Source organism: Somniosus microcephalus, chromosome 3 (genome assembly GCF_052327205.1).
Source record: "Somniosus microcephalus isolate GS21.2 chromosome 3, FLI_Smic_1.0, whole genome shotgun sequence".
Lineage (NCBI taxonomy): Eukaryota > Metazoa > Chordata > Chondrichthyes > Squaliformes > Somniosidae > Somniosus > Somniosus microcephalus.
Window position 1 is genome coordinate 215,446,381 of NC_140989.1, and position 24,013 is coordinate 215,470,393.

At 48.5% G+C, this 24,013-nt stretch overlaps 1 protein-coding gene across 2 annotated transcripts in view; it reads right to left on the reverse strand.

Annotated features, from left to right (window-relative positions):
• Nucleotides 1–24,013, reverse strand: part of kiaa1614 (KIAA1614 ortholog) — a 203,653-nt gene that overhangs the window by 131,365 nt on the left and 48,275 nt on the right. For both annotated transcript variants that reach the window (XM_085982165.1, XM_085982166.1), the window contains 2 exons: nucleotides 16,600–16,740; nucleotides 5,465–7,461 (listed from right to left, as the gene is read on the reverse strand). In XM_085982165.1, coding sequence (XP_085838291.1) covers nucleotides 5,465–7,461; nucleotides 16,600–16,740 — 2,138 coding nt within the window. The remainder of the gene's footprint in view (nucleotides 1–5,464; nucleotides 7,462–16,599; nucleotides 16,741–24,013) is intronic.

The following is a 24,013-nucleotide window of genomic DNA, read 5'->3' on the forward strand; positions in this document are numbered from 1 at the left end:
CAGGGCAAACAAATATCACAGAGGGGGCCTCAAACAGGCATTAGGCCCCTTATTTGCATATGCAAAGGACCTAATACCGGTTTCAGGCACTGGTACTGGACACCTGGGGGGGTGAAATTCAGTATAGCCCCGTTTGGGGCGCTAACTTCGCCGGGGCGCCCCCGCGCCAGAAATTGGTTGGTTGCGCCCCAAAGTGAAGCGGGGCGCTACTGGAGGTGCCCCGCCTCCCTCTTGGGGCGCTGCGAGTGAATATCGTGCTGCTATGTGCCGCAGCACCACGTCACGCTGCGGTATTGCAGGCCTTCCTCCTCTTCTTAAAGGGAAGGGGCCTTGTGCAGCGTGATCTGGGGCCTAGCTGAGCCCCCGGGGATCGGGAGTGCAGGCAAAAGAGCCAGGCACCCAAGAGAAGTGCCGGGCTCTTGGAGCGCAGCCAGCACTCCGTGGGGGTGGGTTACGGAGGCCGGGGACGGGAGCGCTGGCAGGCGGCCAGCAACAAAAATGGCCGCTCCGCACCTCGCCTTTAATTTGCGCCTCCCCGGCCGCAGGTAGGCCCCCCTGAACCGGTCGGACATAGCGTCCGGCAGTAAATCAGGGGGCGCTCCCGAAGAACGCCGGGGCGTGAGCGGGGCGCTGCGCACACCGGTGACGTCATCGCCAGCGGCGCAGCGCTAACGGTTAGCGCCACCACTAACCTCCCGCTGAATTTTGCGGGAGGCATGGGCCGCGCCGCGACTGGGCGCTTGTAGGTTTGCGCCCCACTTAGCGCCCTCTTAAGTGAACGAGGCCCGACCAGAGCGGACCTGCGAGCGAGCAGCTGAGGAGTTTCAAAAACCGGCGGCAGTTGGGGAGCGGCGGCTGATTCAGCGAATGAGGCCCGACTAGAACGGACCTGCGAGCGAGCAGCTGAGGAGTTTCAAAAACCGGCGGCAGTTGGGGAGCGGCGGTTCATTCAGCGAATGAGGCATACCAATTCAACAGCAGGGGGGAGAGGTAAAAAGTAATCCAGGTGTGACGTCACCAGGAAGCAGGTAAGTGATTGGTTGGTGAGTATTTCTTTTATTACAAGCTTAAATTCTGCGGTTTATATTTTCTTGGGTCTCTGTGGTGTAGTGGGGACAGTTGGTAAATAAGCGCCCTAGAGTTTATCTTTAACTGGTGGTATTGAATTAATTTAAATTAATTAAAGGGGTAAGTCATGCCAGGAGAGCCCAGCCCCGTGTTATGCTCCTCTTGCTCTATGTGGGAATTCAGGGATGCTACCAGTGTCCCTGATGACCACGTGTGCCAGAAATGCATCCAGCTGCAGCTACTAATGGGCCGTATTGAGGCGCTGGAGCTGCGGATGGATGGGTTGTGGAGCATTCACAATGCTGAGAGGGTCGTGGATTACACGTATGATGAGTTGGTCACGCCGCAGGGTAGGGCTGCACAGGCAGAAGGGAAATGGGTGACCACCAGGCGGAGCAGTAGAAGCAGGCAGGTAGTGCAGGGGACCCCTGTGGCCATTCCCCCTTTCAAACAGGTATACCAATTTGGATACTGTTGAGGGGGATGACTCACCAGAGGAAGGCAGCAGCAGCTAACTTCCTGGCACCGGGGGTGCTTCTGCTGCTCAGGACGGGAGGAAAAAGAGTGGGAGAGCAATAGTGGTAGGGGATTCTATCGTAAGGGGAACAGATAGACGTTTCTGTGGCCGTAAACGTGACTCCAGGATGGTTTGTTGCCTCCCTGGTGCCAGGGTCAAAGATGTCACTGAACGGCTGCAGGGCATTCTGAAGGGGGAGGGTGAACAGGCAGAGGTCGTGGTTCACATTGGGACCAACGACATAGGTAGGAAGAGGGATGAGGTCCTGCAACAAGAATTTAGGGAGCTAGGTAGCAGATTAAAGAGCAGGACCTCAAAGGTTGTAATCTCTGGATTACTCCCAGTGCCACGTGCTAGTGAGTATAGGAATAGGAGGATAGAGCAGATGAATGCATGGCTAAAGAGTTGGTTCAGGAGGGCGGGCTTTAGTTTCCTGGATCACTGGGCCTGCTTCTGGGGAAGGTGGGACTTGTACAAGTCGGACGGGTTGCACCTGAACCAGAGCAGGACAAATATCCTTGCGGGGAGGTTTGCAAGCACTGTTCGGGGGAGTTTAAACTAAAATGGCAGGGGGTTGGGAACTAGAGCAGGGAGACAGAGGAAAGGAAAACAGGGATAAAAGCAAAAGATAGGAAGGAGAAAAACAAAAATGCCAGTCAGAGAAATCAACGGTTTAAATCAAACGTGGCCACAGTAAATAATAATTCTAATAGGTCTAAGAGCATTAAAAAAACAAGCCTGAAGGCTTTGTGTCTTAATGCGAGGAGCATTTGTAATAAGGTGGATGAATTGGCTGCGCAAATAGAGGTAAACGAATACGATTTGGTTGGGATTACGGAAACGTGGGTCAAGGATGGCCAAGACTGGGAACTCAACATCCAGGGGTATTCGATATTCAGGAAAGATAGGCAAAAAGGAAAGGGAGGTGGGGTAGCATTACTGGTTAAAGAAGGGATTAATACAATTGTAATGAAGGATATTAGCTCTGATGATGTGGAATCTGTATGGGTAGAATTGAGAAATACTAAGGGGAAAAAAACATTAGTGGGAGTGGTATAAACACCTCCAAACACTAAGGTGGAGGTTGGGGATGGCATTAAAAGGGAAATTAAAGAAGCGTGCAATAAGGGCACAGCAGTCATCATGGGTGACTTTAATCTACATATAGATTGGGCCAACCAAATTAGTAACAATACTGTGGAGGAGGAATTCCTGGAGTGTTTACAGGATGGTTTCCTGGACCAATATGTCGAGGAACCAACCAGAGATCAGGCCATCTTAGACTGGGTATTGTGTAATGAGAAAGGATTAATTAGCAATCTTGTTGTACGAGGCCCCTTGGGTCGGAGCGATCATAATATGATCGAATTCTTCATTAAGATGGAGAATGAAGTAGTTGACTCAGAGACAAGGGTCCTGAATTTAAATAAAGGAAACTACGATGGTCTGAGGAGCGAGTTGGGTAGGATTGATTGGGGAATGGCGCTCAAAGGGTTGACGGTGGATAGGCAATGGCAAACATTCAAAGACCGAATGGATGAGCTACAGAATTTGTTCATCCCAGTTTGGCATAAAAATAAAACAAAAAAGGTGACTCAACCGTGGCTAACAAGGGAAATTAGGGATAGCATAAGATCCAAGGAGAGGACATATAAATTGGCTAGAAAAAGCAATAATCCTGAGGATTGGGAGCAGTTTAGGAGTCAACAAAGGAGGACAAAGGGATTAATTAAGAAAGGGAAAATAGAATATGAGAGTAAGCTATCAGGGAACATAAAAACTGACTGTAAAAGCTTTTATAGATATGTGAAGAGAAAAAGATTGGTGAAGTCAAGCATAGGTCCCTTACAGTCAGAATCAGGGGAATTTATAATGGGAAACAAGGAAATGGCAGACCAACTAAATGCATACTTTGTTTCTGTCTTCACAAAGGAGGACACAAATAACCTCCCAGAGATGCCGGGGACCATAGGGTCTGATGAAAGAGAGGAACTGAAAGAAATCAGTATTTGTAGGAAAATGGTGTTAGAAAAATTGATGGGACTGAAGGCCGATAAATCCCCAGGGCCTGATGGTCTACATCCCAGGGTACTTAAGGAAGTGGCCCTAGAGATAGTGGATGCATTACTGGTCATCTTCCAGAACTCGATAGACTCTGGAACGGTACCCATGGATTGGAGGGTAGCTAATGTTACCCCACTATTCAAAAAAGGTGGTAGAGAAAAAGCGGGGAATTATAGACCGGTAAGCCTGACATCGGTAGTGGGGAAAATGCTAGAGTCTATTATAAAAGATGTAATAGCAGAGCACTTGGAAAGCAGTGACAGGATCGGGCAAAGTCAACATGGATTTACAAAAGGTAAATCATGCTTGACTAATCTACTGGAATTTTTTGAGGATGTAACTGGTAAAATAGATAAGGGAGAACCAGTGGATGTGGTGTATTTGGACTTTCAGAAGGCTTTCGATAAGGTCCCACATAAGAGATTAGCATGCAAAATTAAGGCACATGGGATTGGGGGCAAGGTATTGACTTGGATAGAGAACTGGTTGGCGGACAGAAAGCAAAGAGTTGGAATAAACGGGTCGTTTTCCGAGTGGCAGGCAGTGACTAGTGGGGTACCGCAAGGATCGGCCCTAGGACCCCAGCTGTTCACAATATATATTAATGATCTGGACAAGGGAATTGGATGTAATATCTCCAAATTTGCAGACGACACAAAGCTGGGTGGGAGGGTAAGCTGCGAGGAGGATGTCGGGAAACTCCAGTACGATTTGGACAGGTTGGGTGATTGGGCAGAAACATGGCAAATGCACTATAATGTGGATAAATGTGAGGTTATCCACTTTGGTGGCAAAAACAGGAAGGCAGATTTTTATTTGAATGGCAATAGATTGGGAGAATGGGAAGTGCAAAGAGACCTGGGTGTCCTTGTGCACCAGTTGCTGAAGGTAAGCATGCAGGTGCAGCAGGCGGTTAAGAAGGCAAATGGTATGTTGGCCTTCGTAGCAAGAGGGTTCGAGTACAGGAACAAGGATGTCTTGCTACAGTTGTACAGGGCCTTGGTGAGACCGCACCTTGAGTATTGTGTGCAGTTTTGGTCACCTTACCTGAGGAAAGACGTTTTTGCCATGGAGGGAGTGCAGCGAAGATTCACCAGGCTGATACCTGGGACGGCAGGAATGACGTATGAGGAGAGATTGTGTCGATTGGGCTTATACTCACTGGAGTTTAGAAGATTGAGAGGGGATCTCATCGAAACCTATAAAATTCTGTCAGGTCTGGACAGACTAGATGCAGGAAGGATGTTTCTGATGGCCGGGGAGTCCAGAACCAGGGGTCATAGTCTAAGGATAAGGGGTAAGCCATTTAGGACTGAAATGAGGAGGAATTTCTTCACCCAGAGAGTGGTGAACCTGTGGAATTCTCTGCCACTGGAGGCCAGTTCATTAAATATATTCAAGAAAGAGTTGGATATATTTCTTGAGGCTAAAGGGATCAAGGGATATGGGGAAAAGGCAGGGACAGGGTACTGAATTTGGATGATCAGCCATGATCACATTGAATGGCGGAGCAGGCTCGAAGGGCCGAATGGCCTACTCCTGCTCCTATCTTCTATGTTTCTATGTAACGGGTGGCGCAACCAACTGAATTTTTCCCCCCTGTTGTTTTGCCTACACCAATATGGCGGGCGGCGCACTTCTAGCTCGTAATGAGTGTGTGCTTTCTACTTGCTATATTGGAGGCCCAGGAGGCCACTCAGCCCCCACAAAATGGGTGCTATGCAATCAGATTTCTTGGCCATGAGCTCCATACAGTTATTGCACTGACCATTCAGCAGGTGAAAGAAAGGTAGTGGCTATTAATTGCTTGCTTACCTGTTTTGTCATTCTGTTTTTTAGTACTTTGTTTGGATGAGGAGACAGTCTCAGGACTTGGACTTGTAAGACAGTTTCGGTTCTCAGTGGGTTCAACAGATTCATGGTGCTCAGAGGGCAACGGCCCACCATTTGGATCGATGAATTGATTGGAAGCCTGTGAGCGCTCTGAAGTTTGACTTGCCAAATTGGTCACTGTATTCCTCGGCAGCTGAATGGCAGAACTCAATGGACAGTGAGCAGAAGGGCCTGAAGTGTGCAAGGCATGAGCGTGGCCATTTGGCAGCTGTTGATTGGGGCCACCAGGACTGCGCTGAGGTTGAAGAGAAGGAGCTTCTAGAAAAGCTTGGGAATCAGACAGTCTTCCATCGCTCTCCTGTGGATCTAAATGAATGAGCCTATACTGAGGAGAAGGGCAGGTACCAAGGTGTGTTAAAGGATTGTTCTTCAGGGTTAGTGGCATGGCGCTCTGTTGAGAATTGGATTGGATTGTCAAGTTGCCTTTGTTGATCATTGGCCTCTTGAGAAGAGGATGTTGACTGGAAGTCTTTTCCATAAACTTTGGGGGAAGTGTTGGGTCTGTTGGGTGAGAATTGGACATCTTGGTTCTGTTTTGGGAATGGGAAGAACAAGGGATCGCCTTGACCTGACCTTGTCCGAGAGACCTTGTGCCCTTTTGCTGAGGAAAAGATGAGCATTTTAAGGTGGAGCTCTCCCTGTTCTGCTTAGAACTTGGATCTGGCATTGGGGCTGGAGACAGCGAGGTTTGTTGCTGCTCACAAACGAGGGAAACTTCCGTAATCCGCTCCGTGTTTAGACTTGCTAGGTGACTGTGCTTTGATAGTGGCGCACTGGCCACTGGTTTGGAATCGGCAGAGCTCCTTGGCTTTTGACTGCTGCCGACAGACTCCTCTCTTTGGCACTGAATGGGTTGGATGCAGTCTCTTCCTCTCTCGATGGTTTTCCTTCTAGACTTCGATTTGCAGTCAGCCGCAGTGCTTACTATTTCTGTGATGACACTGTTCTCCCCATTGCATCTCCTTGGCTGATCTGTGCCTTTGGCATTCAGTTCAATACTACCTTCAGTCCTTCCGTTGCTCCCTGCCACTATGGCATAGCAGTACGCCGAGACCTTAGCACCTCTGCTATCTTTCATCTCCGCACTATTGTCTTGGAAAGAAGCATCGGTATCTCCACCTTCGATCACAGATACGTCATCAATGGAAGTGACCTCCCCAATGTAAGTTTCCTTGATGGGTTCAATTCTGATCCTGTGCTGTGAAGGGAGAACCCAGCACGGTATGACTCTGGGAGGCAACGAGCCAACATCTGGAGCCTCCACAGTCAGGTTGGTCTTGACTCCCATCGCAGTATCTAGGGGAAGTTCATGCCATTTGGGCGTGTGGGGTTCCCTGCCTTGGGGGACAATGCTAACATCTGGAAATTCATAAGAAGGAGGGTCAAGGCCGCCGGCTTTGGAATCTAAAATGATGTAAGAGCCACAACAGCTGCACTTCCCATCAATGCAGGTTGCTGTATTGACGTGAGGGCCGCTGGCCTTATCATGTGGCCTTTCTCCAACCTCTCCATTGGTAAGTGGGTTCGCTCCACTTCTCCAGCTCCAGGTCTCCAGCGCTTGTGCATTTTTACAGCAAGGTTTGCCGGTGTCTCCTGAGACAGCCTTCAGCACACACTCCTTCCTAGGAAACCCGTAGGCTGGAAGACCAGGCTTTGGTATCAATCCCCTCGGGCCGCGTCGAACCGAGGACTCGAGGCCGCAATTCCTGCGCAACTGGTAGCGGACTTCAGCCTCCTGGTTGGACTCGTCCTCAAACCTCACCCGGCTTGGGGATTGGCTCCGCTTCTTGCGCAGTCCACAACGCGACTCGCCGCTGGAGGAATCGCTGAGGTTGCCGTTGTTGTGGGTGTTTGAAGCAAGTCCATCTCTGGAGAATGGGCCTTTCTTTGGTGAAGGGGTGCCATCTCCACTGGTCTCCCTGCACAGCAAGGAGAAACAAGTAGTTATTTTACACGGCTGCATCTTTACAAAACCAAAGGGGGAAAAATTGGGTTGCTTTGCGCCTCCCGTTAGTGCCCTCGGGGTGGGGTTAACAGGGCGCAAAGCCCCTAGCGCCCGGGCACAGCGCCTCCCACGAAATCCAGTGGGAGGTTAGCGGCGGTGGTAGCCAGTAGCGCCCCACGGCGCTGCACCTCAAGCGATGACATCATCACCGTGCACAGCACCCCGTTCGCACCCACCTGACCTATCGGCGGACGACATGTCCGACAGGGTCAGGGTAGCACTTTTTGGAGCTGCGGCAGCACAATTTAAAGGGCAGGTGTCGGGCGGCCCATTTTTTTTTGGCCGCCTGCCAGCACCTGCCCCCTTCCCCGTTTTGATTCAGGGTGCCGGCCGCGATCGCTTAGCCAGGCACTCCTCTTGAACTCTATTTTCACGGCTCCCCAATGGTCCAGCAGGGCCCTGGTGTGCGCAGCACTAGGCCCCTCCCCTTTAATCAGGGGACGGAGGCCTGTTGCATGTAGCGCCGCGATATTTACTTGTACTGCCCCAGGAAGGAGGGGGAGTGCTTCCAGTAGCACCCCGCCTCCTGCTTGGGGCGCTACCACTGAATTTACAGTGCAGGGGCGGTAACTTTTTCGGGGTGCTAAAAGTAGCGCCCCGGCGAGGTTAGCACCCCAACGGGAGCGCCACCAAATTTTTCCCAAGAGTCTAACCCGCTGAAGTACCGAGGCAGATTGGTGGCATAATGTGGGCATTTGCCAATGTGCTGTACCACAAAGTGGCAGTCATGGACAGTCATGGATCAACTGAGACTCGGCCTTTCCCTAATGGAAGGATGAATCAATAGTTCCGGTATTATTGTCTATGTTAGAGGCCGTGGCTCAGTGGGTAACACTTTACCCTCTGAGTCAGAAGGTCTATGGATTCAAGTCCCACTCCAGAGGCTTGAGCACAAAATCCAGGCTGACACTCCCGGTGCAGTAACGAGGGAGTGCAGCACTGTCTTTCAAATGAGACGTTAAACTGAGGCCCCGTCTAATCTCTCAAGTGGACGTAAAAGATCCCACGGCACTAATTAAAAGAAGAGCAGGGGAACCCTGGCCAAAATGTATCCCTCAATCAACTTCACTAAAAAAACAGATGATCTGGTCATTATCACATTGCTGTTTGTGGGATCTTGCTGTGTGCAAAATGGCTCCTGCTTTTTCCTACATTAGAACCGTGACTACACTTCAATGCTTCACTTCAAAAGAAAAGGTGGAGGATTTAAAAAATAAAGATGGAGTGCATTACAGACCATATCCGACAGCAGGTGTATAATTCATTTTTACCCCATACAGGGAGAAGCTAAAGCAGTCAATTTGTTAAAACAAATTCAATCATTCATTGATTCATGGTTGCCACACACTGACCAATTTAATGATTGCATCGCTCGACCTTCAGTCCTGGACTGACAGAAATAGAGTAAGAAGATCAGTACACAAACCCATAGGACGGAACTCTGCTTCTGCCATGATAATCCAAATATCCTTTAAAGCATTAAAAAAAGTCTTCTTTCCTCCATTTACAGATGAACTAGTTTGAAAGCAGGTTCCTATCTCTGCCAGTGGCACCATTTTGATTAAGCTTTTCATGGTGTCAGGGGGCAATACTGACAATGAGAACAGCTGCTCACTTATACAGGAGTCTCTTCCCGCTCCTGCACCATTACCTCTGGTGTCCCCCAAGGATCGATCCTTGGCCCCCTTCCATTTCTCATCTACATGCTGCCCCTTGACGACATCATCTGAAAACACAGCGTCAGTTTCCACATGTACGCTGATGACACCCAGCTCTACCTCAGCATCACTTCTCTTAACCTCTCCATGGTCTCTAAATTGTCAGACTGCTTGTCCGACATCCAGTTCTGGATGAGCAGAAATTTTCTCCAATTAAATATTGGGAAGACCGAAGCCATTGTTTTTGGTCCCCGCCACAAACTCCGTTCCCTAGCCACTGACTCCATCCCTCTCCCTAACATCTGTCTGAGGCTGAACCACACTGTTTGCAACCTTGATGTCATATTTGAATTTGAAATGAGCTAATGACAACAGATCCGCAGCATAACTAAGAACACCTATTTCCACCTCCATAACATCGCCCGTCTCTGCCCCTGCCTCAGCTCATCCGCTGCTGAAACACTCATCCATGCCTTTGTTACATAACAACATAAGAACCAGGAGCAGGAGTAGGCCAATCGGCCCCTCGAGCCTGCTCCGCCATTCAATAAGATCATGGCTGATCCAATCTTGGCCTCAACACCACTTTCCCGCTCTCTCCCCATACCCCCTTGACTCCGTTGCAGTTCAAATGTCTGTCAATCTCCGCCTTGGATATACTCAGTGACTCCACCTCCACAGCTCTCTCAGGTAGAGAATTCCAAAGATTCACGACCCTCTGAGAGAAGAAATTCCTCCTCATCTCCGTCTTAAATGGGCGACCCCTTATTCTGAAACTATGCCCCCTAGTTCTAGATACACCCACTAGGGGATGTAGTGTATGTACCTTTAAGAGAGAACTACTTTTACAGCTCCTGTATACTGTAGTACCGGCAGTGACCACACCTGTATATAAGCCTTGAGCATGCCTCTGTACTGCCAGTCTTGAGACTACCCTACTCCAGTAAACACCTGTTGATTGTTAAGTTACAGCCTCCGTGTAGTTGTTGGAAAACATCATACTCTAAGAATCACGGATCCAACAGTGGCGATGAGGTCGATTCGAATCTACCTGTAACTCTGCATTTCCCTTCAAGGATTCGCTCCGGGAGGGCGGTGGAAGAAAGTCGAGGCCAGAAGCACGGGCATCGACCACGAGCAACCGCCCAGTCGTCCGGCAAAGAGTGAACATCGCAGGGGAGGCTGTTGAGAGCCGGGCTTGGTTCCCCAGCTACGACGATCCAGCAACAGACTGGCAACAGGTACAGCGCAGACCCTTCCCGGACAGCGGCGGCTGGAGCTGACCGACGGCAGAGAAAAAGCCGAGCAGCGTCGATGGGGTAAGAGAGAGGGTGAAGCGCACAGGGCGCAGCCGGGGGTTGAAAACCGAGCGGCGTCGAGGAAAAACAAAACAGAGAGAGAGAGGGTAAAGCAGCAGCTGGGTTCAGGACCGAGCGGCGGAAACAGGAAAGGCGCACAGGAGAACGCGCAGAGCACAGCCAGGGGATCAAGGGCTGAACAGCATACGAGGGGAGAAGAAGGGAGAGTGCGGGAGATGCCATTGAGCCGTGGAGAAGAAGGGAGAGCACGGGAGACGCCAATTTTAGAAGCCGCAGCGGAGAAGAAGGGCGAGCACGGGAAGAAAGGAAAGCGTGGGAGACACCATTTTTGACAGTTAAATCACACCCAGGGATGCCGAAGAGTGGCAGTATCTCTGCGTTCGACAATGAAGTCGAAGATTGGGCGACATATGTGGAACGCATGGAGGTGTACTGCAGGGCGAATGAAGTGCCAGATGCTAGGAAAGCACTGGTTTTGTTAAATTCCATGGGTGCAAAAACTTATGGCTTACTGCGAAACCTAATAACCCCAGAGAAGCCCGTGGATAAGAATTTCGAAAGCATAGTAGAAATCCTACAGGACCACTTAAACCCCACACCGCTGCTGATAGCAGAAAGATTTAAGTTCCACAAAAGGAACCAGCATAAAGATGAAAGTAATGCTGAGTATTTAACGGAACTGCGCAAGCTATCGAAACACTGCCTGTTTGGAGTGGGACTAGCAGATACGTTAAGGGACAAGTTTGTGTGTGGGCTTCAAAGTGAAGGAACCCAGAAACGGCTTCTATCAGAAAAGGATCTTACACTGGACAAGGCTTTCAGCATGGCAGTATCACACGAAGCCGCCGCAAGGGGCGCTGCAGAGATACAACAGAGACCGCAAGAATATGGCACCAATGAAATGTCATATGGAGCAGGGAAGTGTTATTGCTGTGGCAGAACAACACACGACCAGAAGGATTGTTGGTTCAAGGACCAAGTGTGCAGACAGTGTGGAAAAGCAGGACACATAGCAAGAGTCTGCAGGTCAGGGAAGAAAACCAACAGCAAGAAATCTCCACAGGAGAAGTACAAAAAGGTACATAAGGTGATGGACAGTAGTTCAGATGAACAGAAAAGTGATACAGACTCCGGAAGCAAGGAGCTGGGTTGTCTGAAACTACATAAGGTAACCAAAATGGAGGATCACCAGACTATCTGGGTCACACTCAAGATAGACGGAGTCCAAGTGAAAATGGAATTGGACACAGGATCAGCCCTAACAGTCATAAACCAAAGGGACTACAAGCGGCTATTTTCACATATACCCTTGAAAGCTACAGAGATTGTCTTGAAGACATACACGGGGCAAAAAGTCTACCCCAAAGGAAAAATAAGGGTGAAAGTGATATACAAAGGCCAGGAAATACCTAAAATGGACCTATATGTATTGCCAGATGGAGGACCACCACTACTAGGACGTGAATGGATCCGGAAGATACAATTAGATTCGCATTCCATACAGGCACTGAAGGTTGAGGCCAAAAAGGATGACGACGTCACACCTGGACGACTGTCAAAAATGCTAACTGACGCAAAAGAAGTGTTCCAGGAGGGACTCGGAACACAAAGGCATAACAGCAATGATTAAAATAGAAGAAAATGCAAGCCCAAAGTTTCTTAAGGCCAGACCAGTGCCTTATGCGATCCGACCAGCCGTCGAAGCAGTGCTGGAAGGGTTGGAACGTTCAGGAGTGCTGTCCAAAGTAGACTGGAGCGAGTGGGCTACACCCATCGTTCCTGTAATGAAGAGGTCGTTGAGTAATACGCCTGGGGAACCAAAGAAGGTCCACATCGGTGGGGATTTTAAGGTGACAGTGAACCCAGTCCTTCACACGGTACAATATCCGCTTCCACGGATTGAGGATATTTTCGCCTCGCTATCTGGAGGTAAACGCTTCACCAAAATTGATCTAGCCCAGGCGTACTTGCAAATGGAGGTAGAAGAAGCCTCGAAACAATACCTCACGATCAACACTCATAAAGGTCTCTACCAATACAACCGGCTGGTGTTCGGGGTAGCATCGGCTCCGGCTATTTGGCAAAGGGCGATGGATCAAGTCCTGCAAGAGATTCCAGGGACCCAGTGTTATTTGGACGACATCCTGGTCACGGGCGAAAATGACAGTGATCACCTGGCCAACCTGAAGAAGGTGCTCACTAGATTAAAGGAATATGGGCTACGAGCTAATCGCCACAAGTGCGAGTTTTTCCAGAAGCAGATCTCGTATTGTGGCCACGTTATTGATGAAGAGGGGTTACATAAGTCCCCTGAAAAGATTGAGGCAGTAGTCAAGGCTCCAGCACCGGAAAATGTGTCACAACTGAGGTCGTTCCTCGGGCTGGTGAACTACTACCATAAGTTCTTACCAAATTTGTCTGCAGTATTGCACCCACTGAACACCCTACTGCAAACGGGGGTACCATGGAAGTGGAATGACGAACGTAAACAAGCTTTCCAGAAGTGCAAAGAATTGATCACTTCAAAAGAGGTGTTGGCCCATTTCAACCCAGCGCTACCAATTCGTTTGGCATGTGATGCATCACCCTATGGTATTGGAGTGGTGCTATCGCACAAATTCCCAGACGGGTTGGAGAGGCCAGTAGCCTTTGCGTCTCGGTCACTAACCTCAGCCAAGCGCAACTATGCCCAGATTGACAGGGAGGCCCTCAGCCTAGTATGGGGAGTAAAAAAATTCAACCACTATCTGCATGGGCAGAAGTTCACCTTGCTGACTGACCACCAACCACTTGTCTCCATCTTTAATCCAAAGGAGGGCGTTCCGGTGATGACTGCACAACGGTTACAAAGATGGTCCCTTTTTCTAGGGGCAAACCAATATGAAATAGAATATAAAGGCACGAAACAGCATGGAAACGCTGATGGGCTATCACGCCTGCCACTGCCTACTGTGGAGGAAGCACCAGCAGTGGACCCTATCGAGATATTTTATTCGTCAATAATTGAACGATTGCCAGTAACTAACGCGGATATAGAGAAGGAGACCCGCAATGATCCGACACTGTCTCGGGTATATGATTTGATGGTGAGGGGATGGCCAACACATGGCGACTCACTGTTGCCAGCATTCTCATCCAGAAGAGAACAGCTGTCAGTATGCCAGGGGACAGTGATGTGTGGATCCCGAGTGGTAATTCCACCCAAGTTAAGGGAGAGAGTGCTAAATGAGCTTCACGACGGTCATCTGGGAGGGGTGAAAATGAAAAGCCTTGCTAGGGCTTATGTGTGGTGGCCGGGGATCGATCAACAAATCGAGGACCTAACCAAGAACTGCTCAGGATGCCAGAAGGCCCAAAATGCACCACCACATGCCCCTCTACACCCATGGGAGTGGCCCTCCTCTCCATGGCAACGGGTGTATATTGATTTTGCTGGTCCATTCATGGACTCAATGTTCTTAATAGCAGTAGATGCTCACTCAAAATGGCCTGAGGTGATAAAAATGTCCTCAACCACTACAGAGAAAACTATTGCAGTCCTACGGACCATATTTGCCAGGAACGGCTTGCCAGAGCAGATTTGCTCTGATAATGGACCACAGTTTGTGTCCGAAGAGTTTCGGAAATTTATGAGAAGGAATGGGGTAAGGCATTACACATCCGCCCCGTATCATCCAGCCACAAATGGATTGGCTGAGAGGTTCGTACAAACCTTTAAAAAGGCGATAAAGGCCATGTGCGAGGATGAAATTCCACTACAGCATAAGGTGGACAATTTCCTGTTAGCCTACAGAAATGCAACACATGCAGTTACCAACCAGACCCTGGCCATGATGTTCTTTAACCGAAGGTTGAGATCTCGTCTGGATTTGCTCAGACCAAATGTGCGAAGAAATGTTGAGGATAAACAATTCCAGCACATCAATGAGAAGCCGACAAGGAGCTTCAATGTAGGACAACCAGTCTTGGCCCGTGACTACCGAACAGAGAAATGGCAACCCGGAACGATATGCACACGGCAGGGGCCATTAATGTACACAGTGGATGTCGGGGAGAACATTGTGAGACACCATGTCGAACAGATCTTAGCGTCACAGGAACGAGTCAACCCCATGTCTCGCGTACCTGGGGATGAACCCGACATACCGGTAGCATCTACCTCAGAAACAGTAGCAGTGGAAACTGATGAACTAACCGACGAAAAGGGGCCAGAATCGCCTCCGCACCAAGAACAAGAACCTCAGGAAAGGCGCTATCCAGAAAGGATCAGGAAGCCGCCCCAAAGACTGAATCTATAAATGGACTATTTCTGTTTAATGTGCATGTTAAAGTGTTCATTGTTATTTGAATATTATGGGTACTGCTAATCTAAAAGGGGAGGAATTGTAGTGTATGTACCTTTAAGAGAGAACTACTTTTACAGCTCCTGTATACTGTAGTACCGGCAGTGACCACACCTGTATATAAGCCTTGAGCATGCCTCTGTACTGACAGTCTTGAGACTACCCTCCTCCAGTAAATACCTGTTTATTGTTAAGTTACAGCCTCCGTGTAGTTATTGGAAAACATCATACTCTAAGAATCACGGATCCAACAGGGGAAACATCCTCTCAGCATCCACCCTGTCAATCCCCCTCAGAATCTTATATGTTTCAATAAGATCACCTCTCATTCTTCTAAACTCCAATGAGTATAGGCCCAACTTGCTCAACCTTTTGTCATATGTCAACCCCTTCATCCCAGGAATCAACCTAGTGAACCTTCGCTGCACTGCCTCCAATGCAAGTATATCCTTCCTTAAATATGGAGACAAAAACTGTACGCAGTACTCCAGATGCGGTCTCACCTCTCGACTTGACTATTCCAATGCACTCCTGGCTGGCCCCCCACATTCTATCCTAAGTAAACTTGAGGTCATCCAAAACTCGGCTGCCCGTGTCCTAACTTGCACCAAGTCCCGTTCACCCATCATCCCTGTGCTCGCTGACTTACATTGGCTCCCGGTTAAGCAATTTTCAAAGATTTCAAAATTCTCACCCTTGTTTTCAAAATCCCTCCATGGCCTCACCCCTTCCTATCTGTACAATCTCCTTCAGCCCCACAATCCCCCGATATATCTGCGCTCCTCTAATTCTGCCCTCTTAAGCATTCCTGATTATAATCGCTCCACCATTGGTGGCCGTGCCTTCTGTTGCCTAGGCCCTAAGCTCTGGAATTCCCTGCCTAAACCTCTCCGCCTCTCTACCTCTCTTTCCTCCTTTAAGACATTCCTTAAAACCAACCTCTTTGACCAAGCTTTTGGTCACCTGCCCTAATTTCTCCTTATGCGGCTCGTGTCAAATATTTTGTCGTATACTACTCCTGTGAAGCCCCTTGGGATGTTTTACTACGTTAAAGGCGCTATATAAATACAAGTTGTTGTTGTTGTATACTATAATATACAACTGCTCACTAGCACAGGAGTTGTACACTATAATATACAGCTGTTCACTTGTACAGGAGTTGTACACTATAATATACAGCTGCACTAGTTATCTTGAAATAGGGACACCAACACTTCCATCACCAACAACCATTGAAATACACAAAAGTTACAACATGGAAATAGGCCATTCGGCCCATCCAGTCCGTGTCGGTGTTTAACCTCCACACAGCTGGGGGAGTCCAGAACAAGGGGACATAACCTTCAGGGGTGATGTCAGGAAGCACTTCTTCACACAAAGGGCAATGGAAATCTGGAACTCTCTCCCTCAAAAAGCTGTTGAGGCTGGGGGAGTCAACTGAAAATTTCGAAACTGCGATTGATAGATTTTTGTTAGGTGAGGATATTAAGGGTTACGGAACCAAGGCGGCGGGTAAATAGAGTTAAGAAAGAGATCAGCGGAACAGGCTTGAGGGGCTGAATGGCCTACTCCTGTTCCTAAGTGAATATACTAGAGATTGTTCAGATTTAGCTTTAGGCCCACTGATGTTGTAATCTTACTGGGGTCCCCTGTTAATCTTCAGGTCTGTTCTTCTGTTGCAGGGTTTGTTTTTTTTGATTTTGAGTTGAAGAAAGCTATGAGTGGCACTTACAGAGGGCTCCTCTCTACGGGCAGAATGCTGTGGTCGGCTTTGAGCGGGCTGGCTCGGGCCTTCATCCGAGCTCTCTCCAGCAGTCGCTTCGCCTGCTCGTGCCTGGGACTCAGTGGCAGCTGGCTGGAGGACACAAAGGCTCTGTCGGGTAGATTAGGAACACACGGTGATTAGCAGAGTTAACGAAGCTACAAGGCAGCACACATGCACACACACACACACACACACACACACACACTGTCTCGACAAACCTTTGTGTTACCGGCACAAGAGAGCCAAAGAAAGGATCGGGCTTTGGAGAAACTGAAGGATGATTTCGTTGGGAATAATGGTTATTTATTCAAATAAAGAAAGCAGGCCGGTCAAAGAAAACAAGTCAACGGGCAGCAGAACACTTCACTGATCCGGGCCACAGGCTGCTGGAGGTTTTCATCACACTGGCTGCTTGCTATTGGCCGGCCCTTTAACATCCCCGGCACTCACTAATTCAGGCTCCATCAGCCCTCTGCTGATTTCTCTGAAAGACAGAATAAGCTGGATTGATGGGTGGAGGCACACGAGGAGTTCGTTTTTCACCTGACCCCCTCCGCCCAGGGGAAGCTGGCGGGATTGGGTCAGACACCCAATTTGCATCCCACGTCCAACTGACTACAACAGAGAGTAAAACCGGGCGGAGAGGCTAAAATCACCCCACAGTCTGAACATAAGAAGCAGGAGCAGGAGTAGGCCATATGGCCCCTCGGGCCTGCTCCGCCATTCAATAGGATCATGGCTGATCTGAATCTAGACTCATGTCCACTTCCCTGCCCTCTCCCCGTAACCCCTAATTCCCTTATCTGCTAGGAAAATGTCTATCTCCATTTTAAATTTATTTAATGTTGCAGCTTCCACAGCTCTCTGGGGTAGCAAATTCCATAGATTTACTACCCTCTGAGTGAAGAAGTTTCTCCTCATCTCAGTTTTGAAAGGGCAGCCCCTTATTCTAAGATTATGCCCCCTAGTTCTAGTCTCACCCATCAGTGGAAACATCCTCACCGCATCCACCCGATCAAGCCCCCTCACAATCTTATATGTTTCGATAAGATCGCCTCTCATTCTTCTGAACTCCAATGAGTAGAGTCCCAACCTACTCAACCTTTCCTCATACGTCAACCCCCTCATCTCTGGAATCAACCGAGTGAACCTTCTCTGAACCGCCTCGAGAGCAAGTATATCTTTTCTTAAATATGGAAACCAAAACTGCACGCAGTATTCCAGGTGTGGCCTCACCAATACCCTGTATAACTGCAGCAAGACTTCCCTGTTTTTATACTCCATCCCCCTTGTTGCGTATGTCCCTTTAAGGGAGTAACTGGTCTCAGACTGCAGTACCGGCAGTGACCATCCCTGTATAAAAGGCCCTGGCAGGCTTCTGTAGTTTCAGTTTCCAGATTGTCTCTATTCAGTAAAGACTTCTTAAACCAACTCCTGCATTCCGTGTCTCCATTAACACACGGATTTAATACTGGCGACAAGTAAGAAACTAACTTACCTGCAACTCGGCAGCACCTCAGACGACGATATTGAAGGTCGAAGCCAGAAAAGAAAAAAAAATAATCCAAAGAAACTCGAGAAACGGGCGTCGACCGTGGGCAACCGCCCTCCAAATCATCGGATTAAAAACTTGCAGGGGAGACTGTCAAGAGCCAGGCTTGGTTCCCCAGTCTGTGGTTTCCCAGCTAATCGGGCTGGTGGCAGGTAGTGCACTGATCCTTCCTGGGCTGCGGCGGGCTAGAGCTCGATCGGGTGGCTCTGCAACGGGGCCGGGCAGCGAGTCAGGAAGCAGAGAGAGAGAGAGGGTGGAGCACACAGGGCGCGGCCGGTGCTTCACAGCCGGGCAGCGTTCGGACCTAAGAAGAGGGAGGGAAGTGTCCCAGAGGGTCCGCTCCACGACGGGAACGGTTAAAAATAAAAATACCGCGGAGAGCGGCGTTGACAGCAGTGGCGGCGGCGGGAAAGCGCGGGAGGCGCCATCTTAACTCGGCGGGGAAGAAGGAAAAGCGCGGAAGGCGCCATTTTGATCCATCGGGGACGAAGGAAAAGCGCGGGAGACGCCATCTTTGATTTTCAAGATGCCAAAGACTGGTGATATCACTGCCTCTGATAATGCAGTAGAAGACTGGACCACGTATGTGGAAAGAGTCGAGGTATATTGCGAAGCAAATGAAATAGCCGAGGGGAAAAAGGCATCGGTACTGCTAAACTCAATGGGTGCAAGAACGTACGGCCTATTGCGGGACCTGATTACTCCAGCCAAACCGAAGGCGAAGAGTTTTAACGAAATTGTTGCTATCCTACAGGAACACCTAAATCCTACACCGCTGCTGATAGCAGAAAGATTTAAATTCCACAGGAGAAATCAGCATAAAAATGAGAGCAATGCTGATTACCTTACGGAACTACGCAAGCTATCAAAGCACTGCCAGTTCGGAGCAGGACTGGCAGATACCTTACGGGACAAATTTGTCTGTGGACTCGTGATTGAAGGAACCCAGAAGAGGTTACTCTCAGAGAAAGAGCTGACGCTAGATAAGGCTTTCAGCGTGGCAGTATCGTACGAAGCAGCAGCAAGGGGAGCTCCAGAAATACAACAAAAGCCACAGGAATACGGCACCCACGAAATGACACGGGGATTTGCAAAATGTTATCGCTGCGGCAGAACAAACCATGACCAGAAGGACTGCTGGTCCAAGGACAAAATATGCAGGCAATGCGGAAAGATGGGACACATTGCACGAGTTTGCAGGTCTGGGAAGAAGACCAACGACAACAAAAAGGCTACTAAGGAACCGTACAGGAAAGTACACAAGATGACGGACAGTAGTTCCGAAGACCAGAGGAGCGATAGTGAATCCGGGAACAAGAGACTAAGCTGTCTCAAACTTCACAACGTAATCGCAAAAGAGGATCACCGAACCATTTGGGTCACCCTCACGATAGCAGGGTCTCAAGTCAAAATGGAATTGGATACAGGATCAGCTCTAACCGTCATGAATCGACGAGACTACGAGCGGCTATTCTCACACATACCCTTGAGAGAGACATCCATTGTCTTGAGGATGTATACGGGGCAAAAAGTATACCCCAGAGGAAAAATAAGGGTGCCTGTCGAATACAACGGCAAGAAAATACGGAAATTGTATCCCTACATTCTGCAAGATGGTGGACCACCGTTATTGGGACGTGAATGGATCAGAAAGATAAGTTTAGACTGGCACTCCATTCAGGCACTGACGGTGGCTGGTAAAAAGGATGACGACGTCACTCCTGGACGATTGTCAACAATCATAGCTGACGCCAAAGAGGTATTTCAACAAGAACTGGGCACTCTTAAAGGTGTAACCGCCTCGATAAAAATAGAGGCGAATACAATTCCCAAGTTTTTCAAAGCTAGACCGGTACCATATGCAATTCGCCCAGCCGTCGAGGCAGAGCTGGAGAATCTGGAGAATGCAGGCGTGTTATCTAAGGTAGACTGGAGCGAGTGGGCGACACCCATCGTTCCTGTCATGAAGAAAACGTTAAACAATAAGTCTGAGGAGCCAAGGAAGGTTCGCATCTGTGGGGACTTCAAGGTGACAGTGAACCCAGTCCTTCACACAGTACAATATCCCCTTCCAAGGATAGAAGATATCTTCGCCTCACTATCCGGAGGGAAGCGTTTTACAAAAATTGACCTAGCGCAAGCATATTTGCAGATGGAGGTTGAAGAATCCTCTAGGAAGTATCTCACGATAAACACTCACAAAGGTCTTTACCAGTATAATCGACTGGTATTCGGAGTAGCATCAGCTCCAGCGATATGGCAAAGAGCGATGGAACAAGTCCTGCAAAGGATTCCGAGGACTCAGTGCTACTTGGACGACATCCTAGTGACAGGTGAAGATGACAGTGAACACCTTTCCAACCTAGAGCAGGTGCTCACTAGACTACGTGAACATGGGCTACGAGCCAATCGCCCCAAGTGCGAGTTTTTTAAGAAACAGATATATTGTGGCCACGTGATTGATGAAGAGGGGTTGCATAAGTCCCCTGACAAAATTGAAGTGGTAGTTCAGGCTCCAGCGCCTGAAAATGTGTCACAACTGAGGTCATTCCTCGGATTGGTGAATTACTACCATAAGTTTTTGCCGAATTTGTCCACAATTCTGCATCCACTGAACGCCCTACTACGAACGGGAGTAGCATGGAAATGGAGCAATGAATGTAAGCGGGCCTTTCAGAAGAGTAAGGACCTAATCACTTCAAGAGAAGTATTGGCTCACTACAACCCATCACTACCGATAAGACTGGCGTGTGATGCGTCTCCCTACGGCATTGGGGTGGTACTGTCGCATAAATTCCATGATGGTTCTGAGAGGCCGATAGCTTTTGCGTCACGCTCGTTAACTTCAGCCGAGCGTAACTACGCCCAGATTGACAGAGAGGCCCTCAGCCTGGTGTGGGGGGTGAAGAAGTTCAATCACTACCTGCACGGTCAGAAATTTACTCTACTAACTGATCATCAACCTCTCGTCTCCATTTTCAACCCTCAGAAGGGCGTACCGATAATGATGGCACAACGGCTACAGAGGTGGTCCCTTTTCCTAGGGGCACACCAATATGACATTGAGTACAAAGGAACTAAACAGCATGGGAATGCTGATGGATTGTCGCGCCTACCGTTGCCGACGGTGGAAGAAGAACTGGCAGGGGATCCAGTGGAGTTATTCCACTCGACTATTGTCGAATGTCTCCCTGTGACGAATGCAAACATAGAAAAGGAAACACGAAATGACCCGACACTCTCCTGGGTCTATGATTTAACGGTGAAGGGATGGCCAGCACATGGCGAACCACTGCTGCCAGCATTCTCGCCGCGAAGAGAACAGCTGTCAGTGTGCAGAGGAACCTTGATGTGTGGATCCAGAGTAGTAATTCCACCCAAATTGAAGGATAGAGTGCTCAATGAACTTCATGAGGGTCATCTGGGAGGGGTAAAAATGAAAAACTTAGCCAGAGCGTTTGTGTGGTGGCCAGGAATCGATAGAGAAATCGAAGAGATGAACAAGAGCTGTACAGGATGCCAGAAGGTCCAAAACGCCCCACCACAAGCCCCTCTACATCCATGGGAGTGGCCCTCATCTCCATGGCAAAGGGTGCACATTGATTTTGCTGGTCCCTTTATGGACTCGATGCTTTTAATTGCGGTGGATGCACATTCAAAGTAGCCAGAGGTAATAAAAATGTCCTCAACCACCACAGAAAAAACTATCACAGTCTTACGAACCATGTTCGCCAGGAATGGGCTGCCTGAACAGATTTGCTCTGATAATGGACCACAGTTTGTGTCTGAAGAGTTCCGGAGGTTCTTAAAGAACAATGGTGTTAAGCATTACACATCCGCCCCATATCATCCAGCCACTAATGGATTGGCCGAGAGGTTTGTTCAAACATTCAAGAAGGCTATCAAGGCAATGTGTAATGAAGATATACCCCTACAACACAAGGTGGATAACTTCTTGTTTGCCTACCGGAATGCGACACATGCGGTTACCAACCAAACTCCAGCCATGATGTTCTTCAATCGAAGACTACGATGCCGCTTGGATTTGGTTAAGCCAAACGTCAGAAGAGATGTGGAGAACAGGCAGTTTCAGAATATGAATGAAAGGCCGGCCAGGAGTTTTAAGATAGGTCAACCAGTTTTGGCCCGGGACTACCGCACAGAGAAATGGCAGCCAGGAACGATCTGTACACGGCAAGGACCTCTAATGTACACCGTGGACATTGGAGAAAGCATTGTAAGATGCCATGCTGACCAGATTCTAGAGTCACTGGAAAACCTCAACTCCACACCACGATCTGATACACCTGGCGATGAAACCGAAGTACCAATTGCATCTACCGCAGAATCGGTGATATTGGAAGCAGACGAACCAAACAACGACATTGATCCCGACTCAACCTTGCCAGAAGAACCTGATATCCCAAAGAGGCGTTATCCAGACAGAATCAGGAAGCCTCCTCAAAGACTGAACTTATAATTGCTTAACTTCAACTAATGTATCTAGCAACCGTAATTGTAATTGTAATTAGTTATTATTTAGTTGTTAAATGAATGTTATGTACTGTTATCTAAAAGGGGAGGAATTGTTGTGTATGCCCCTTTAAGGGAATAACTGGTCTCAGACTGCAGTACCGGCAGTGACCATCCCTGTATAAAAGGCCCTGGCAGGCTTCTGTAGTTTCAGTTTCCAGATTGTCTCCATTCAGTAAAGACTTGTTAAACCAACTCCTGCATTCCGTGTCTCCATTAACACACGGATTTAATACCCCTTGCAATAAAAGCCAAGATTCCATTGGCCTTCCTGATCACCTGCTGCACCTGCATACTAACTTTTTGTGTTTCATGCACCAGGACCCCCAGACCCCTTTGTACTGTAGCACTTTGCAGTTTCTCTCCATTTAGATAATAACTTGCTCTTTGATTTTTTCTGCCAAAGTGCATAACCTCACACTTTCCAACATTATATTGCATCTGCCAAATCTCTGCCCACTCACTTAGCCTGTCTATGTCCTTTTGCAGGTTTTTTATGTCCTCCTCACTCACTGCTTTCCCTCCCATCTTTGTATCGTCGGCAAACTTGGATATGTTGCACTCGGTCCCTTCCTCCAAATCGTTAATATAGATTGTGAAGAGTTGGTGTCCCAGCACTGACCCCTGCGGAACACCACTAGTTACTGATTGCCAGCCCGAGAACGAACCATTTATTCCAACTCTTTGTTTTCTGTTAGATAGCCAATCTTTCACCCATGCCAGTATATTACCCCCAATCCCGTGATTTTTTATCTTGATCAGTAATCTTTTGTGTGGAACCTTGTCAAATGCCTTTTGGAAGTCCAAATACACCACATCCACTGGTTCTCCTTTATCCACCCTGTATGTTACATCCTCAAAGAATTCGAGCAAATTTATCAAACATGACTTCCCCTTCGTAAAACCATGCTGACTCTGTCCTATTAAATTATGTTTATCCAAATGCTCTGTTACTGTTACAGTACAAAGGGGTCTGGGGGTCCTGGTGCATGAAACACAAAAAGTTAGTATGCAGGTGCAGCAGGTGATCAGGAAGGCCAATGGAATCTTGGCTTTTATTGCAAGGGGTATTAAATCCGGGATTTATCCGCCTTAAGTCCCATTATTTTACTGAGTACCATCTCCTTAGTGATTTTAATCGTGTTTAGCTCCTCCCCCCCCATTGCCCCCTGTTTGTCCAGTGTTGGGATATTTTTAGTGTCCTCTACTGTAAAGACTGATACAAAATATTTGTTCAGCGTCTTTGCCATCTCCATGTTCTCCACCACTAGTTTCCCGGTCCCATCCTCTAAGGGA